This window comes from Canis lupus, chromosome 6, assembly GCF_011100685.1.
Source record: "Canis lupus familiaris isolate Mischka breed German Shepherd chromosome 6, alternate assembly UU_Cfam_GSD_1.0, whole genome shotgun sequence".
Taxonomy (NCBI): Eukaryota; Metazoa; Chordata; class Mammalia; order Carnivora; family Canidae; genus Canis; species Canis lupus.
In genome coordinates, this window is record NC_049227.1 from 37,576,984 (window position 1) to 37,593,259 (window position 16,276).

The 16,276-nt window shown below is 42.4% G+C and overlaps 1 protein-coding gene across 2 annotated transcripts in view; it reads left to right on the plus strand.

Moving 5' to 3' along the window:
* The window catches only part of ADCY9 (adenylate cyclase 9), a 121,400-nt gene that overhangs the window by 70,487 nt on the left and 34,637 nt on the right, over window positions 1-16,276 (plus strand). For both annotated transcript variants that reach the window (XM_038540567.1, XM_038540568.1), the window contains exon 3: window positions 13,879-14,069. In XM_038540567.1, coding sequence (XP_038396495.1) covers window positions 13,879-14,069 — 191 coding nt within the window. The remainder of the gene's footprint in view (window positions 1-13,878; window positions 14,070-16,276) is intronic.

Below are 16,276 nucleotides of genomic sequence, written 5' to 3' on the forward strand. Positions count from 1 at the left end.
CAGCCTGCTGGAATGATATACTTTCTCCCTCACTTTGCTTCAGCAACCGTGGTCCTCTTTCAGCCAGGAGAAGAGGTGATGACCTTTACCACACTGGTTCCCCATCCAGGGTTGCCTGCCCCAGGCCCACACTGCGACTGGCTCCTTCTTATCATTGATGTCTCCACGTCAGTGCCATTTCTTCATAGAGCCCTTGCCTGACTCCTGTATCTAGACTAGCCCTCCTATTCACTTGCTGTTCTCTGTGCAGAAACCCTTTGTTTTCTTCAGGGTCCTTATTCACAGCTGGTGACCTGGCACTTGTTTATGTTCCATACTGCCAGTGCCTTGGAATCAGGGACGATGCGTACCATGCCTGCAGTTTTATTATTAGTGTCTGGGCCAGCATACAGTGGCAAGGGGCTGGAATCAGCAGATAAGTAACTTCCTGTTCCTCATTGTGTGAGGAAAGCTACTCTGTAATTCAGCCTTGTAAGAAGTTACAGTACTTTCACCATTTTATTCTGCCCTTCTTTGATTTTCATACTGTTTATAAGTGGCCTGCTCCTTTAGAGAAGTGACTCGATTCTTCACATATCTGCATGCCCTCTGTGTGAGGCCTTTAGCTAGGTGCTGGAAGGACTGAGACATAGTCAGGTGCAAGGTATTATTAGCCTTTGTAATAGGACTAACCTCATTCTTGGCAGATCTCAGGAACACTATTTGTTAAAAGAATGAGTAGGATAAGTTAAATATTTTCCTTTTTAAATAAGGCAGATACAAACTCATGCATTATACAGTCATGTGATAGATACACATATGCATGCTCATGCATTACATATATAGTCATGTGATAGATACACACATATAGCATGGTGAAATTTTTAGCCTTGGCAAGGAGCAACTTGGGAAGAGAGCCACAGGACAGGAGGCTCTGCTGCTGTCCTGCCTTTGCCAGGCACCCACTGCTGCACCCTATTGCAGCTTGAGGAAAAACTCCACAGGGGGGGTGTCTGGGAAATGGTTAGAGGTGATTTTTTAATGGCCTCAGTGATTAATGGTTATATATTGTCCATGAATTTAATTTTATTCAGGATGGTAAAGAGGACATTACAAATTAAGTATGTAATAAAAATGTAATAAAAAGGAGCCATTGGGTCTGATCGGGTTGAGAACATGTGGTTGGTTCATCATCTGGTTTCCAGAAGGTGTTATTATGCGTCCTCAAGGAATTTAAAGTATTTCAAAGAGTGTAGCAGGAATGTCAGGATTCGTGATGATCCCAGGTGAAGCAGAGCTTTATGCTAGGACCTGCAACTTTGGTGGGAGGCACCATCATGCGGTGCCTAGCAGAAACTGTGGATGTTGGTAATATGACTGGGCACTAGATATTGTCACCTGTGTTCAGTGCAGAAGGCATAATATGCAAACCAGTCAGGTGACACCATGGCTTATGGAAGCAGAGGTCTTCTGGCTGCTTTGCGGGTGTTCACCCTGTAGGTTGGCTATAGGGAGAGGACCCTGGAGGCAGGGGGATCCTGGAGAGGCAGAAAGAACGGAGAGGTTGGCCAAGGTGACCAGAGTTTGTTTATCTGCTTTACAAATTTGCCTGGGGCTGAAGCCTCAGCAGAAGGGTCAGTAACTCCTGAAACCTTCTCCGGGCCTGGCTCAGCGGTGTGCGCCAGGTCCTATTAGCACTGTGGCCGTGTGCCTAGTTAAACATTCAGGCCCCATGGAGTCAAGAGAACCCCCACGAAATGGCAATTTGTTCAGTGGTGTGTTTTACTACATGTGTTGCTTTTAATGGGTGTGAAAGATCAGGGAGCTCCCGTGTTCATTTTATAAACTGCTTTTAGGAATCATGTAGTGAAATGTAAACTGTATAAAACCTGGAAAATGTGGCATATCTTATGAATATTCACATTAAAAACATTTTTAAGGAATGATATATGTCCGGCAAGGTGGAGCTATATAGATGGGTTCTGAATTAAATTTTTGAACTGATTTTTCAACCCATTTTCATCTTCTTTGGAATATATTTAGTGTTTGCTGTTTTCTTTTTTTTTAATTTAAATTCAATTTAGTTAAAAAATAAATTCAGTTTATTTAACATATACTGAATTATTAGTATCAGGGTTAGAATTTAATAATTTATAATTTGCATACAATATCTGTGCTCATTATATCAAGTGCCCTCCTTAATGCTCGTCACCCGGTTATCCCTGCACTCTCCCACTTCCCCTCCAGCGACCCTCCATTGCCTAGAGTTCAGTATCTCTTATAGTTTGCCTGCCTCTCTGTTTTCATTTTATTTTATTTTTCTTTATCTTCCCCTATGTTCCTCTGTTTTGTTTCTTAAATTCCACATATGAGTGAAATCATACGGTATTTGTCTTTCTCTGACTGACTTATTTCACCTAGCTCTATCCACAATGTTCAAATGCCAAGATTTCATTCTTTTTGATGGCTGAGTAATATTAGAGATTTTCCTACCATTTCTTTTGGTGAAATATCCATTCCTATTCCATTTCCAGTTGGCTACCCTGCTATTAGGTTACAGGGTAATTTCTCCCTTATATTTGCTCCTTACTGTCATGTATAATAAATAAAAGTTAATATTTATTGGTTTCACATGTAGCTGTCCTCTTTATCCCCACCCATTCTTCTTTTATTTTTTTATTTTTTATTTTTTTTAAAGATTTATTTACTCATGATAGACATAGAGAGAGAGAGAGAGAGAGGCAGAGACACAGGAGGAGGGAGAAGGAGGCTCCGTGCCAGGAGCCTGACGCGGAACTCGATTCCGGGACTCCAAGATGGTGCCCTGGGCCAAAGGCAGGTGCCAAACCGCTGAGCTACTCAGGGATCCCCTTTCTTTTAATAGTTCTTATACCACTTCTCTATTTTTCAAAAATATTTATTTATTTATTTATTTGATAGAGAGTATGAGCAGGGGGAAGGGCAGAAGGAAACCAGGTTCCCTACTAAGCAGGGAGCCCGATGCAGGACTCAATCCCAGGACCCCAGGATCATGACCTGAGCTGAAGGCAGACATTTAACTGACTGAGCCACCCAGGTACCCCTACCTCTTCTCTACTTTAATGAAGTTAAGAAAGAGCTTTCTGTTGCCTGTCCATTCCTTTTCTCTAGTAAGGAAGGATCTAGATCTTCACTGTTCAGTACAGTAACAACTGGCCACACATAGTTTTTGAAAATGTAAGTTACAATGAAAAAAAAAAACATTAGAAATCCATCTCTTCACTCAAAGTAGCCACATTTCAGTGCTCAGGAGCCACATGTGGCTAGTGGCCACTGCACTCAGAGGTCTGGCACATTTCCATCATGGTGGAAAGTTCTTTTGGATACTGGTTTGGTCCCTGGGGCCCTCTGTCCCTTCTTAGTGTAAGTGGCAGGCACACTGGCCTGTGTCTGCAGCACACGAGGACTTTGTTGACCAGGGTTAATAGAGTTGTTACCTCTCAGCTTGTTGACTTGCAATTTGAAAAGCTCTGTGTTTGGGCAGCCCTGGTGGCGCTGCGGTTTAGCGCCACCTGCAGCCCGGGGTGTGATCCTGAAGACCCGGGATGGAGTCCCGCATCAGGTTCCCTGCATGGGGCCTGCTTCTCCCTCTGCCTGTGTCTCTGCTTCTCTCTCTCTCTCTCTCTCTCTGTCTCTATGAATAAATAAATAAATAAATAAATAAATAAATAAATAAATAAATAAATCAATCTTAAGAAAAAAAATGAAAAGCTCTGTGTTCCTTGTATTTACTTCTCTCTTTTGGTTGACTTTTTTCCAGCAACTTGTCTTTCATCCTTGAGCTTAAGCTCCTCCCCTGAGTTTTTTTTTAAATTAGTCTCCATAATTCCATTTCTTTATTAAATTTATATTTATGATGTATTCTTGGTTCAGTGGTATTTTATGTTAAGTATAACTTTGCCCTATTTATTATATTTCTTTCTTATTTTTTTTTCTTTCTTATTTTTAACAGAACACAGTTTGTAGTTGGTGTTAACTTAATACTTTCAGTTTTCCTTTTATAAATGGTGGTATATTTATTCAGTGGGAAACTTCATAGTATTGCCGATAAATGAGTGTAGTTCATGCACTTTGATAGGGATGAATCTCAAACATAATGTTGAGCCAGAAAAAGCAACTTTCAGAAAAATACTTGTAAAATGTCACTTATTTAAATTTTAAAAAACTCAGTTAATGCTGCATAGACAATGTTAATGCTGCATAAACAATAGAAACAGATTTCTATTGTTTAGCTTTACACCATATAGCAACCTGGCACTGAGAATAGTTACATGCTCTGTTGGGGGAGAAGGAAAATCCACAGGCACCTGAACAAGGCAAGCAACCTTTGATTTCTTAGACTAGTGGGACCCTAAGTGCTCAACATATTTCTCCTTACATATTTCTGTATCTAAAATATTTTGTAATAAATTTAAACATTCATGCTTATTTTAAAGATAAACAACAAATATCTAATATATAAAATGAATGTTTTTCATAATCCTATTTTCCTATCAATATTTTGGCATATTTTGGTGTGTTTTATTTTTTAAAGATTTTATTTATTTGAGAGAGAGAGAGAGAAAACAAGTCGGGGAGGGGCAGAGGGAGAAGCAGACTCCCTGCTGAGCTAAGAGCCTGACACAGGGCTCCATCCCAGAACCCCAGAACCATGACCTGAGCTGAAGGCAGATACTTCACTGACTGAGCCACCCAGGTGCCCCATGTTTCTTTTAATTAATTAATTTTTTCAGCTTTATTGAAGTATAATATGACAAATAGAAAATGATGAGATACTTAAGGTGTATATTGTGTTCTTTATTGTGTATATGTGTAAGAACATTTAGGTTCTACTCCCTTAGCTGTTTCAGTTAGACAACACAGTGTTGTGACTGTAGTAGCCACATTTTACATTTGGCCCTCAGGCTGTGCTTCTCTGTTTTTACCCTAGTGTTATTCAGATTAACTCTTTCTTTTTTTCTTGTGATCTTAGCTGCTGCTCTTCCTGTCTTCATCTCTAAGCACTCAGCTGTAAGGTTTGGGACCAGCACCTCTGCTGGGCAGTGACCTGCTTGCTGAAATGTGTGGAACCTTCCTTCCTGGGCAGTCTGAATTCACTTCCCATCTCTCCCTCAGGTTCTGTTGCAGACCTCCACTTTCCAGCCCCAGACAGGTGACTTCTGAAGACTCCTCCACCCTCTTTTGTAAAGAAGGGGTTGTTGATTGTCACCCCAGCTCTGTGTGCCCATGTGCCCCGTTTTGCATACTCTTCTCTCATAAGGGCACTCACTGTTCACTGCCTTGGTTTCACTTTCAGTTTTGCTTTTTCAAGAGTGTACAACATGGTTGTGATTTTCTGGAGGCGTTGGTTGCAGTCCTAGGTCATGCAGTGTGAAGTTGGTGTGGGAGAGCAGAGCACTCAGCCCCTTGACCTCCGCAGTGGCAGAGTGGCCCCATTCTGGCTTCTAACACATACCTGGCCACAGTTTTAAGGTTATTAAAAACAGACCTCACAGAGTACCTAGGTGGCTAACAGTTAATTAAGCATCTGCCTTTGGCTCAGGTCATGATCCCGGGGTTCTGGAATGGAGTCCCAAGTCATGCTCCCTGCCCCACAGGAAGCCTGCTTCTCCCTCTGTCTCTGCCTCCCTCTTCTCTCTCTCTGTCTCTCATGAATTAATAAATAAAATCTTTAAGAACAGACTTCACAAACACAACTATGGATCTTCTGGAGAAGGACTAAAAAGGAAGATTGCCTCCAGTGCCGAGCATTTCAGCAATGAAATGAGAGAAATCGGAGATGTCAAAGATGATACAGCTTCTTAATCAGTAAATAGAGGTTTTGGGTTTTCTCAGCTATTATGGCTTGAGCAAGTCTGCCATGTTCTCTGTGGGAACAAGGACATGCAGTTTGGGAAACTGTTACAGTCAGTGCTCTAGTCAACATGCAAAAAACAGTCCTCAAGGGAGAGAAAACCTTTAACCTTGACATAAGCAGCAGGCTGGCTTGAAAAGTGAGGAAAAGCATAGCCAGTGTGTGGTGGTCCTGGAAACGGGACACGGGGTCACGCCAGAAGCCGAGATCAACATTTCCACAAAGAAACAGGTGGCGAAGGCACCAGTGTGGCCATTCCCAGGGAAGGGTAGTCAGGAACTGTAAGCATTGCATGTTTTCCTTTGCATGGTGAGATGTTCCCAGGGTCAGTAGAGGGAGGCCAGCTCTGTTGCCCTTCTTCCCAGCTGAAGATGCTTACAGGAAGTGTCACTGTGGGTAGCCTGCCCCTGTGGCAGAAGGAAATGCCTCTGCAAATAAATCTACCCTGGATGAAAAGCAACAGCAGTGTTGAAGGCAGCCGTGGAAGCTGGAGCCTTCAGCTCTGTTGCTTCTGAGTGAGCAAGTGAGTGGCGGGCAAGGTGCCGGGGCAGCCACACTGTGTGGCACCATGTGGAAGCATTGCCATGTGGAGGCATTGGTTGGCAGATGCAGAAGACAGCCTGGGAGTCACCTGGCTCTCTGGGATCACACTGCTGTGGTCAGGGGTGCAAATCTGATGATCCGGGAGGTAGCTCATGAAGGTCACACTAGTATTTTGTTTTGTTTAATCTCTCCTAGACTTCTGAGCTCTTGCCATGTTGAGTTTTTTGGTTCTTCAAGGTTATTCAGCCTTGTTTCTTATTTATATATTTTCCTATCCTTACTCTAGCACATTAGCTACTTCCAAACTTTTTTCTTTTTCTTTTTCTCTTCTACTTGCCACTCCCCACTCCTTACCTTGAATTTCCAAGGATGGTGTATTCCTTACAAAGTTTGTCTCCTCTGAATCTCAGAATGGTTGCATCTTGAAGTTCACATAGCTTGCTTTCTTTTCTATTTTTTTAACAGTTTTATTGATGTATGATTCACACCCTATACAATGCACCCCTCTGATGTACACAGTTCAGCAGTTTATCATATATTCACGGAGTTGTGCAACCATCACCACTAATTGTAGAGCATTTTCATCACCCCAGAAAGAAGCCCTGTATCTGCTAGCAATGGCTCCCTGTTCCCTCTTCTGTCAGGCCCCTGGCAACCACTCTTCTGCTTCCTGTCTCTATGGATTTGCCTGTTTGGATGTTTCACAGACACAGAGTCGTAGGTTCTGTGGCCTTTTGTGACTGGCTTCTCTCACTGAGCATCACAGAGCTTTACTTATGTTTTCAGCATTTTCCCTTTGTTTGGTTTTCTCTGTCAGGTATTTAGCTGCCACCTCATTTATCTTCTTCCTGGAGTTTCTTTTCTGTCGGCTTTGTTGTACTTAAATCTTCAACTATTGATTTTTAAACCATTAGTTTAACCATTAAAATCTTAGAATTAACTATTATTTTTCAGTTGTCTGGGTTGAAGAATAGAGTCTGTGACCCTTCTTTTGCCTGCTGCAGACGTAACCTACATGCTCTCTCTGTCCGATGGCACTCTGCAGTACCCTCTGGTGAATAACCGTTGATCACTTGTTGCTGTTTCAGCCCCTTTTTGCCCTCTTGTTTCACAGTCTCTTCTGATTATTTAGACTCGCTTATACTTTATTTCAAGACAGTTATTATAGACTTTCATTTTTTTGGGTTGTTTTTTGAAACTCAGTGTAGAAATCCTTGTCACTTGTGAACGTTCCGTCAGCAGAGGGACCTGAATCCATGTAGTTCTCTCTTGTAGATGTGTGTCATCACTTACTATCCTCACAGTTGCTGCCATCCTCCCACACCCTGATTTAATTTTTTGTGAACATTACTTCATGCCCTTCCTCGGTTTACTGAGTTACTCCTGAATGCCGCCAAGGACTCTCTATGGAAGAGCATCATCACCCCCTTTTTAATGTATATTTAACTCTAATCCCCACAACAGCTCTGTGAAATGCTATTATTACTGAATTCCTAGTGTTTGCATTTTATAGATGAAGGAGCTGGAGTCTAGTATTTAAGTCACACTTTTCAACTACACTCAGTCTCTAAAGCTGGAATATGCTTTTCCCCTCTCCATTGCCTTAAACACTCTGCCCAGTGACTCACCCTCAGTAAGTACTCAGTAAATAGTCAATTTGTTGGGTAAGTAAATGAGCAAATGAATGAATGAGATAGTTCTTTATGGGTGTGTCAAATGTTTTCCTTAAAGAACTTGTTTCCGTAGCCTTTGTGAAGGTCTGTGTCATGAAGGCATAGTTCAGGAGTATTTTAGAGATAGAGGAGTGGGTCTCTGAGGTTTTCCCCACTGGGTTCTCCGGTACTAGTGCTTGGCAACATAGTACGTAAGGGGTAGGATTTAGTAAGGCTAGATACAAAAGTGAAGAAGACAGTAGGTGGGAATTTGGTCACTTAGTGTCTGGTCACTTGCATGTGGCTGTGATGGCAGCATATTTACTTCTTATTGATAGAGGGAAGATAGGTACAGAAAAATACCCTGTTCTGGGAGCATAATGTAGAGCATGTGTTTGTGTTCTAAGAGTTTGTTTTATTAGCCTAAAGTTTTGGTCAAAACTAAGTTAAACAGGCATGGTACCCACCCTTTGTTTCTTTTACCTGCTTGAGTAGCATATTTTATTATTTGGCACTTCATTTTTTAAAAAGGAATTCAATTTTACCAACACCCATTTGCCGTCAGAACTTATGATTTATTGTCAAGTGTTGTGACAACCGGGATGAATCAGTCCTTGTGATTAGTGGTGTTACGTAGGAGCAGAAAGGACAGAGACCCATCCAGAGTGTTTTAACATTACAAGGTGTAAGTGTTTTGTTTTGTTTTGTTTTCCCCACCAAAACTTCTGGTCTTCTTAAGCAGAAGCAAGAGATAATTATGGAATATTGTATCTATAGTTTTGTAGAACCTGGTTATTTGATAGACAAAGTGCTCTTTTAGTATTTATTTTCCTTATTGACTGACATTTTATTTATTTGTGTTTTTAAAAAGATTTTATTTATTTATTTGAGAGGGAGAGAGAGAAAGTATGAGCAGGTGGAGGGGCAGAGACCAAGAATCTGAAGCAAACTCCATGCTGAACTCCAGGCTTGACACAGGGCTGGATCTCATGACCCTGAGATCACTACCTGAGCTAAAACCAGGCGTCAGAGGCTTAACTGACTGAGCCACCCGGGTGCCCTAACTAACTACATTTTTGTTTAAAAAAGTTCGCATGCTTCTAGGCCATTACAGACCTAGTTATGAAAAAAAAAATACAGTACAAAGTGGAATAACTTTTTAGAATGTTTATGAACTAGGCCAAACTGATTGCCTCTCTTATGTTTATTGTTTCAAATCATTAGTGATGCAGGCTTCTAAGCATTTGTTGTGTTACACTCCTAACTCCCAAGGTTGTGTCTCAAAACATCCTTTCCTTCCTGATTATTCTTTCTGCTGAGCTGACATTCAGATCCTTGATCTGGGTAATGGAGGCTGTCTCACTCCAAAGCAAGCGCCACGCAGAAAAAGACCATGATAAAGAAAGAATGCTGGAATAGTCTGTCTTTTCCAAAATGGACTTTGGCATACACTCAAATTACACATAGTCCACCAAAACTAAGCACCAGTCTTATGCAAGCCGCAGTTTTCATCCTCAAAAAATTGATCATATGCTTAAGAATATGAACCACATCAGTCTCCTTGGCACATGTAGCCACAGACTAGCCCCTCCATCAGGTGGGAGCATTTTTGGAACTGTGTCCCCCTTTTATAGCCTCTGTAAAGTTAAGCTGATGAAAAAAGACATCAATGCCGCTGAAGTTTAAAATCAATTATCAAGAAGGAATATAAGAAATCTTATTAATCTCCTGTTTATACTTAATAAATCATTTAGCTGCCTTATTTTGACCTTCTGTTCCAAGAGAGTCATTCTTAACGGACTTGGACCCCAGGGTGTTGTGGTTACTCATTAAATCCTTATCTCTTATAAACTCTTGATTTGAGACTTTGATGAGGCTGGAACTCAGTCATCCAGCCTGGATACATTTCTGGGGTATTTCACACCAGGCTGCCTTACTTTATCAGGCCAGTATCACTCTAGTTTTGGCAAAAGGTGTCACTTTAGATTTACTTTTCCACATGGAAACATGGATACTTAATTTGTTCACCAATTTTGCTTGCTATGGACACATATATACGTCTGACCTTGGGAACACTAGCAGCTTTGTGTTATCAGTACACATTGGTCATTAGGGGCTCCCTAAAGAAAAATTCACATTAGAAACAAATTTGGAACCATTGTTGATTTAACATTTCTACAAATGTTTTTGTACGTGGAACAGGAAGAAGACTCCCAGTGATAAGCAAGTCAGATACCCTCATTGACAGTAATAGTGAATGTTACAGAGTTTTTACTGTTGCCAGGCACTGTCATAAAGGCTTCCTCTGTGTTACTCATTTAATCTTTGTGTCAGCCTTATGGGGCAAGTCCTGTTCTTAGCCTTGTCCTACAGTGAAGTATCTTATTTCAGGTCATCCAGTGGAGAGGGGGTGGGGCCTGAACTTGAGGGCTCCTCTGCAGAATCCATGCCCTTACCCATCTCTGCGTGGCCCATCATAGAAGCATTGCTACCATCACTACATTTGGGGAGAGTGGGTTCCTGTTTCCATCATGACTTCCTGACTCCTATGTCCCCTAACTCCCTTATCACCCACTGTGGCTGGCATTTCCACAGCACCCTGTCCTTTCCTTTCATGCCTGCTCCTTACCATCTCCCCTTGTACCCTCTGTTGATTCCAGCATGAAGACTCCCAGAGCTGGTCTACATGGTGCCTTGCACAGGCCCTTGCTCATCTCTGGCCATCCTTCCACATGCATTCTCTTTTCCAGCAATACTAAATTCATTTCCATCCCTTGACTATGCCAAAGGCTTTTCTGTGGGACCTGTTCATGAACTGTTATAGCAACACCCACAGCCTGATAGCAGTGGCTCCAGCCCCTGCCTGTTGGCTCTCACTGTGCTGACCCCTCTTCATCTTTCAATCCTCAGCTTGGAAGGCACCTCATCTAGGAGGCTTCCCTAACCCCCAAGTCTGTAAGGGGCCACCCTCTTGTGCTTCCCAGGGCACCCTTACTTCCTAGTCCTAGGATTTTGGACTCACAACTGCCCACTCTCTAGATCCTTCCTCAGGTGACGTCCCAATACAGGTGGGAATCATGGTTGCCTGTCCTATCACAGTATGTGGTAAACAGGAGGCACATGATAAGTGATGAATAAGCAGCAACTTGGTAGTCAAGTTGAGAGTATCAACAACAGACCTCAGGGATGTGCACCCCAAGGCAGCATCAGAGTTTGTGACTGCAGAGCTGGGCTGCTGTCACTTGCGTCCCCTGCTGGAGGGCACGCCTCTACTTTGAAGTACTAGCTCCAGCTTCATGCATGTGTATCTTGGGCTCCGTCTGTAGCTCTTTTGGTCTGCTGGCTCAGCCTTTTCCCTGCTTTAGTTGTCACGCCTCCAGGAAAGGCCTCCTTCACTTGCTTGTCCACGTGTGGAGCCTCATGGGCAGGGGTAGGCGGGCAGAGAAGCAATTATCTGACCAAGGACTTCCAAGAGCAGAGCCTCTCTCGCTGCCCTGGCTCTGCCTTCCCTGGGGAGTCCTTACCCACCAGGAGCAGCAGCCTCAGGCAAGGGAGTCCCAAGCCACCAGCATCTTGTAGGGAATGCTATTCTGGGGTCATGGCCAGCTACAGACATAACTGAAAACCTTTCCCCACAGCAGTATCTCCTCACGCACTGCCTTCCTCCTTCTTCCTCCTGGTCCCCTGGATGGCCCTCTGCAGCAGCACAGTGTGCCAGCCGGAGCCTTCCCCACTCACTACCAGGAGACCTACAAGCTGTCTGCTGTGTTATCAGGGGAGAGCCCATTGGAGCAGCTCCAGGGAATGGTCCTTTCCTTTCCACGCACTTCTTTGACACAGCCAGAGATAAGCCTACAAGCATGGAGACTCTGGAACGGGAAGTAGGGCTTTTCTCTGGTTAGCCCACAAAGGTTGCATTCTTTGACTCTCCCAAGGCAGAATGGCAGTGAGTTCAGTGTAGTCTGTGTCAGAATGTGAGGAATTCACACATAGGTGCTTTTACTCCTTGTCCTCTTCCACTTCATGCTTCCGTATCAAGTTGGTACATGTACCTGATTGTGACTGGGATTGAATCAGTATATTGATTGTGTATTTGTGTTGAAGAAAAAAAAAAACATGGAAGTTCAGGACCTTAGTTAAGAGTGAGTATTTCACGGTCTCCTTTAGGGTAAATTAATGTCCAGAGTTACTTATCTGAGTCTTTTGATTCCCATCTATGGTTTGACTGTGCTCTAGGATCTCTCTAGGCGACTTAAAACACACACTATATAGTATTTTTATGCGAAGAAAGGGAAATGAGAGACTAAAGAAATGGTTGCATAACTGTAAAATGATAAAGGATAATTAAGTAATCCCTAGGTTGTTTAACTAATTTTTTCTAAAGTATTCTCAGTCCCCAACATGGAGCTCAAACTCATGACCCTGAGATCAAGAGTCACATGCTCTACCATCTGAGCCAGCCAGGGGCCCTCCCCCTGCCTTCTTTAATTAATTTTAAAGCATTTATTAAAATGTACTGAACGTAAGCACCCATGTGAGTTTAGGAGTGTAGACCCCTCCCCTCAAATGTTTCCATGATGCCTTTTCATTACCATCTTCTGCTAGAGCTTCAACTCTCCAAGACAGGGACTTTGTTTTGTTCTTAAGTTTATTCTCTAGGTATAGCCAACCCCAGGCCTAAAACAAATGTTTACTGAACAAATTACATTGCCACTCCCCTCAACAGGTTTGTAGTCTGGTTAAATTTCAGTAAGGGCTAACAGTGGATTCTTTTAAATAAGATTTGCTTCCTTTCCAGAAATTGCTTGAAAACTGCTGCTTAGTATTTCCCAGCAGATAATTCTTTCTGAGGACCTGGAGCAGAGACCTACCTGCCTATTAGAGCTACCTAATAGTGTAGCATATGTTAGCATGTTATTTCAGTCTTTTAATGAGAATTATAAAGATGTCGATTATTTGTCCATCTAACTAACTTTTTTTTTTTTAAAGATCTTATTTTTATTTATGAGAGAGAGAGAGAACAGGGGGAAGGGCAGAGTCAGAGGGAGAAACAGACTCCCTACTGAGTGTTGAGCGCAACAGACACAGGGCTTGATCCCTGGACCCTGAGATCCCCAGACCGTGAGATCATGACCTGAGCTGAAACCAAGAGTCAGATGCTTAACTGATTGGGCCACCCAGATGCCCCTCCCCCACTTCTTTAACTGAAGATTTTGTGAGAGAATAAAATTCTCATAGCCTACAGCTTGACTAGAGCTGCATGTTCTTACTGTGAATGTTTAGATCCAACTGAAAACTGATACTTGACCATCTGAATGAAGGGAGGTTTTAATTACTCCTGTCAGTACACGTTATGTGTAACAGTCTTGCTTTTCATAAGAGGTTTGCAATCCTGACATAGGTAAAATGATCCATATTCTAAATCACCCTTACATATAGACTGATCTAGCAAAATAAACCCAAGAATGTCTGGGGTCAGCCCTCAGTCTGTTAGGTTGCTGGCACAAATCGGTCATGTGACCCTTTCATGGAGGAACTATTTATGCTCATTTCAGACCCCCAAGGTAAAACAAGCAGCCAAAGTTCAAAGAAAACATGATATAAGTTAATGGTGTGTCTTGGAAGCAAACATTCTTCCTGAGCCTGCACGTCTCTGAAAACATCATGGAAGTCAGTAGTAAAATATGACATTCATATTTTCACTTTACTCTCCACTTTTCAGGAGCGTGTCCTGCACATAGAGAGCAAGATCAAGCTGCATTTCAACCACCGGTGGTTTCCATCTGTGCTGATTGTAATTTTTATCCATAGGTTTGAAGACATACCTGATAGCGGGTCAGAGAGCGAAGGAGTCTCATTGCAGCTGTACAGAGGCCTTGCTTTCAGGCTTTGAGGTCATTGACGGCTCACGGGTGTCCTCAGGTCCTAGGGGACAGGGGACAGCATCACCAGGGAGTGTCAGTGACTTGGCGCAGACTGTCAAAACCTTTGATAACCTTAAGGTTAGTTTTTTTTTTCTACTTTTAAAATTTTATATTAATTCTGCAGTAGAACATGTGAAATAATAAGCAGCCTTTGGGTCTGTGGCAGACAACTTGGAATGCCTTTCAATTTGGTTTTTGCAATTTTTAAATTTAGTATAAAGTCACCAGCATTTTGCATTTTTTAACATCTTTGTTTTGACCTATTATGCACCTCCATTTTCTTTCTACACTGCATCAGTTTGCTTCTCACTCGAGCTATTGTTTTCTTGTTCTGAGACCTATGCTGTCTTTTGGGGTCTCAGAAAGTTAATGATAAGTGATAGTAAAGTAATTCTTCTCACAACTTGCTTGGAGAGCTAGTTGGTATCTTATTTCAGAGACCCATTTTCTCAAGTGCTCCTACATCTCTTGAAATCTAATGTCTTACAATTATTTTCAATTTTGTTGGTGTGGTTGAATCTTACGGCGAAGCTCACAGCAAGAGTGCGGGCTTGCCAGGATCACTACAGTATTTCATTGTTGGAGCAGAGACCTCTTGGCGGCTGTCTACAACTACCCATTTCTGTACATAAACTGCCACAGGATTACATAGTGGACTGTGGGCATATGAAACCATTCTAGTTTATGAGCTGCTCCTCAGTTTTTACATGTGATTTCACTTCCTTCGCTGGTATCTCTTGTTTTTACTATTGAAATATTTGCTGTTTCCATTTTTTAAAAAAAAGAAAGAGAGGCACTCATAACAGTCCCCCTTCACTGTGTTGTGCTCTCAAATAATAAAATATGTTGGCCAGGATGATGGCCTGTTGTTACAGCTTTATCCAGTATGTTCCTGTTTATCCACATTCATTCACGGCTTTGAAAGCCAGCTCTGCTGGTATTTAAATTCAACAGGATCATAATGTGGGCGTCCAGGTCATTTCCCTCTGGCAGAATCCGTAATCCCTGTCGGCCAGTTACTTGTGTAATTACTGGGCTCAGGTTTATTAACAGCACTCATGTATCATTTTCATTGTGTGCTTTGTTAATTTAGTGCAGGGTTTTTCAGCCTCAGCACTAGGAACATTTGGGGCCAGGTAATTTTGTGGTGGGAGCCTTCCTGTGCACTGTGGAGCAACATCTCTGGCCACCACCCACCAGATGCCAGGATCACCCTTTTCTCCCATTATGGTGACCAAAAATGCCTCCAGACATAGCCCAGTGGCCCCTGAGGAGGGAGGAAGGGAGGGTAAGATCTCCTCTGGTTGAGAACCTGTGAGCTAGGGTAGTAGACCCGGTGCTTTCCCATGTCCTCTGGTGCATGTGTGACTGCTAATGTATCTGAAATTTCCTTACTACCTGTGGCACTTTCAAGACAGCCTCTTTGCTTGGGGCAATGTTTTGCAGCAGTCAGGAAGAGGAGCTCATGGGCTTCATGGGCTGTTCCTGAGCGTGGGCAGGAACAGTTGTAGGGGAAGAAGTTGAGAATGTAGTTTTCCAAATACAGCTTCATTATTTAGAGAGAAATTATTTCCTCCAGGCTTCAAACTGAGTTGTATTTAAGTAGAGAAATAGAGCTCAAATCCAAAAATAAATGATTTGTTGTGTTTGCCTGCCATGTTAGATTGTTACATATATGTGTGTTTCTATCCATTGCACATAACTTCCAATTTAATGACAGCGATTTGATGCTAAATTGACCTAAAAAAGTTTTCTCTTATCCCAAAAGAACATTTCTTGTTCTAGTTTATGTGTATATTTATAGATACAAATATATTTACCTTTATTTTTAAAATCTGGTAGACAGAAGTTATTTAGTGTATTCTGTTGTCATGTATAAATTTTCCAAATAATCATCACAAGTTTTCTGAAAATTTTGTGATCTATTAAATTAACTGTGTCTGCCAAAAGGAATTTCAGAGGAAGAAAAAAGATCTTTGTGGCCCTTCCAGGAGGGAAGTGTGAGCTGGACCTTGAAGTATAATTTCTGGGCTACTTTCATGTGCTGAGGAGGGGATTACAGGACATCTGAGATGAGGACTGCCCCAGCAGTTAGCATGGGAGGATGGAGAGGTAGACAGCGCGGTCTCCACTCCAGACTTTGCTGCTCTGGGAAGTCATGCGCGGTCTGGCCCCTCCGCTCCTAGTTCTGTAGGGTCAGGCAAGAGTAGGCATCTGTGAGTGCCTTGCAAATTGTAAGCCTTGGTAGCTGGGTGAGTCCTTAGGAGCTATCATTGAGCCTGAAA